This window comes from Vollenhovia emeryi, unplaced genomic scaffold, assembly GCF_000949405.1.
Source record: "Vollenhovia emeryi isolate VEMERY1.0 unplaced genomic scaffold, V.emery_V1.0 DF939238.1, whole genome shotgun sequence".
In the NCBI taxonomy this organism is placed as follows: Eukaryota; Metazoa; Arthropoda; class Insecta; order Hymenoptera; family Formicidae; genus Vollenhovia; species Vollenhovia emeryi.
Window position 1 is genome coordinate 414,843 of NW_011967128.1, and position 2,990 is coordinate 417,832.

The 2,990-nt window shown below is 37.9% G+C and overlaps 1 protein-coding gene across 1 annotated transcript; it reads right to left on the minus strand.

The window, feature by feature from the left end:
• Nucleotides 1–570: 570 nt before the first annotated feature.
• Nucleotides 571–2,979, minus strand: LOC105560194 (lachesin-like). Its single transcript, XM_012009079.1, has 3 exons — nt 1,891–2,979; nt 1,484–1,707; nt 571–1,390 (listed from the first exon to the last, which is right to left on the minus strand). Exons 1-3 carry the CDS (start codon nt 1,931–1,933, stop codon nt 1,211–1,213), a joined length of 447 nt encoding a protein of 148 aa, XP_011864469.1. The 5' UTR covers nt 1,934–2,979; the 3' UTR covers nt 571–1,210.
• Nucleotides 2,980–2,990: the final 11 nt, after the last annotated feature.

Consider the following 2,990-nt stretch of genomic DNA (forward strand, 5'->3'; position numbering starts at 1 on the left):
TTATACCATACATAAATTTGGCTGAATATGTAAATGCATGCAGTTTTGAGTAAGTAATAAATAATACGTAGTACAAACGATATCGCATTTTATTACTTACAACTGGTTGTGAATTACACGATACAAATAGATAAAGTAAAGTAGTGAAACAGTAATTGAGGCCGTTACGGTTAAAGTCTTTTGGTCTTACAACGTTATCATAGCAACAATGGTTTCTGAACTGATGGTTTCGTAGAGCCATTTTCAGAAGTCGCATTGACTGGCAGCTGCTCATTGAAGGCCGGGGGGGTAGTCAATATTTCATGTGGATAGTTCTGTAAATATCAAATCATACAAGGTATATACAAGGTGTTTAAAAAAAAGTCACTGACGAGAATGATCCTATCGAGGGGAAAATCTGTATTATATGTCCGATAGTAACGGCGCACAGTACAGAGTACGAAAAAATACGGTATATGGATTCACTAAGCTATTTAATGGCCACCACCTTGCCTAGGTCCTAAATTCAATGGGCGTTTAAATTTCAATTTGATTTATATCTAAATAGGACCGAGAGAAATATTCATCGTTTAAAAAAAAGTGTTCAGGTTTGAGGGACGATAGTAGTCACGAAATGAAGGAAAAGCTCTTAAGAATCGGGTTGAAAACTTATTTCCATAACTAATAAAAAGGCGGTGTGCTCTTCATCGATAAGTGACATTGATGAATGCATCAGAGAATACAAAAAGTCTGTCAAATAGTTGGAATTAAACCGGAAATTTTTGAAGGAGGCTACAATTCCACGGTACGAAGTTGTGAAGCGTGTGTAACGATGGAAGGATGACACGTAGAAAATCTTCTATAATTTCTGGAACTCGATTAATTCTTTTGATAATTCGTTTTTATGCCGCGTGAGAACGCCAGAAGCGAGCAAGGTGGGTAAAATAGTATTTATTAATTTAATTGTATTTTTATTTACATATATGCGGTGATGAAAACACCGTGTGCCGAAATGCGTCCGCAATTCTAGAGGAGTTAAATGTAATTATATGTATATTCATCAGTAAAACATCTTTATCAATTCTGTCAACTGAAAGAGCTCGTTAATTTTGGCCTCCTTATTTACATTATTGTTATTTTAAATAGAACACGAGCTTTACCCTTCTATATAAAATAGTATTGTTGTCTCTAGGCCATATTATTCGTGACGGAAAGCCACTGGCATAGCATTTCAACAGGACAGGTTGTCCCTCGGTATTCGTAGTATCGTTACCTGAGGTTGAGTCGAGTTGTCGCTAATTATCGGTTGCTTACGGACTTTCAACCTCACATCTACGATTGCGTGACTATGTGAAGCCACGTATTCTCTACAGCGATATAGTCCAGAATCCGCTTCTTGTAAGTCTCGAATCTAAAATGTGAGACGTATTAAATCCACGTTATTATCAACGGCTTAAACAATGAATGTGCTCGGAGCGATAGAAATATTCCAATGAAATCTTACTTGCAAGGTATAAGTGTCAGACGCTGTATCATACAAAAGAGAGAATCTGGGGTCACTGATTGTCAAGGCAGTGTTGGTAGTAAGTGCCCTTAGATCATCTTTTGTCCACATGATAAGACGATGTCGCGGGCTCTGAACGATGCATTGCAGTTCTACAGTTTCGCCGATATACTTTTCACTCTTCGACATGTAAAGTATTGACGAATGAGCATAAACAAACGTATCTGAAACAGCGTATAAATCTGTGACTTGTCACGTACGGGCCAAGTCGCACGGCACAGCAATGTCAAACGGGGAAAAAATTTTTTCCATTTTGTGTAAATATGACGCTATCAACGAAACATTGATGGTCGCGTGCGTAATGTGCGTGCGAAATTTTTCGTATTACGTTCGATAAATATTCTTACTCGCTTGCAGCAAGACCCATGTCAAGGCTAGAATAGCACGCATTGTGACACACCCAGCACGGTACTTAAGTCGAGTCTCAATCCGTAGCGTTTAGCTTCTCCCTGTGCTCAAACAAAGAATCCTTTCTCCTCTCTGATTTAAATTGAAACAAACGTTTGACTGTCGCGAAATGCGATCGAGGGAACGTAACGCGCACCAGCTTGTCTACAGACGTTAGGTGTGTAAAACGCGTCTGCAGACGGTACTGGGACAGGTGTCTGTTGATCACCAGCGTTGGAAATCTGGCGAAGGATGATACGTCTTGAGTCAAGTGCGAGATTCGGACTTTTACCGCATTTACCAACCCGCATAAAGTGACTTTAAATCGCAACTGATAATTACGAAATTAATTAGTGGGTATAACGTTTTATCGAAATAAATTATTGGCGCGACTCGATTACTCTCGCGATTTAACAGTCTCGTTATAAGAAATAAATTCTTGCTTTTTGGAGAATCACGAATCTTACACCAATAATTGTACTCGCGAGGTACAACAGTCTCGTTCAAATTCAAGCGTTGTACCTCGCGAGTACAATTCTTGATGTAAGATTCGTGATTGTCCAAACAAAGAACTTATTTCTTCAATTTGAATACAATATTAGTACTTACATCTAACGTACATAGATGAAATAAGTAAACTGTTAAAAGACGTACTGCCGCTGCAGTCCGTGAGTTTCCTTATATATGAATAGGTGGTAAAACAAAGGTTTGTTACCTCCACGAGATATCTACATGGTTTTTTTATGATAATGGCTTGTCCATTTGCTATTTTTAAGGGCTAAGTTGTAAGTAAAAGTGGTTTCCTCCTGATGTATCATATTTTGACTCATAGTTTCACTAAAAAGCCTTGCTTTGACTCTGTCGCTCATAATTCTAGATAATCTGTATATTTCTAGGAAAGAAGCGTGGACAGTGGTCATAAATAATCCCGTTCAAATTTAAGCGTTGTACCTCTATGAGAGTACAATTATCGGAAAAGAATCTTGGGAAAGAGAATTTCTGCGCTTACTTCTAGTTCTTTGTATTTTGATAATTCCATTGTAATAATAAAAATATAACG

Bases quoted from the DNA above. Each gene is read 5' to 3' on its own strand.
- LOC105560194 (XM_012009079.1), bottom strand. From the start codon at position 1,933: ATGCGTGCTATTCTAGCCTTGACATGGGTCTTGCTGCAAGCGA. The intron at 1,708-1,890 runs GTAAGAATATTT...ACGCTGTTTCAG, and splicing joins ATGGGTCTTGCTGCAAGCGA to ATACGTTTGTTTATGCTCAT. The intron at 1,391-1,483 runs GTAAGATTTCAT...CTCACATTTTAG, and splicing joins CTGACACTTATACCTTGCAA to ATTCGAGACTTACAAGAAGC.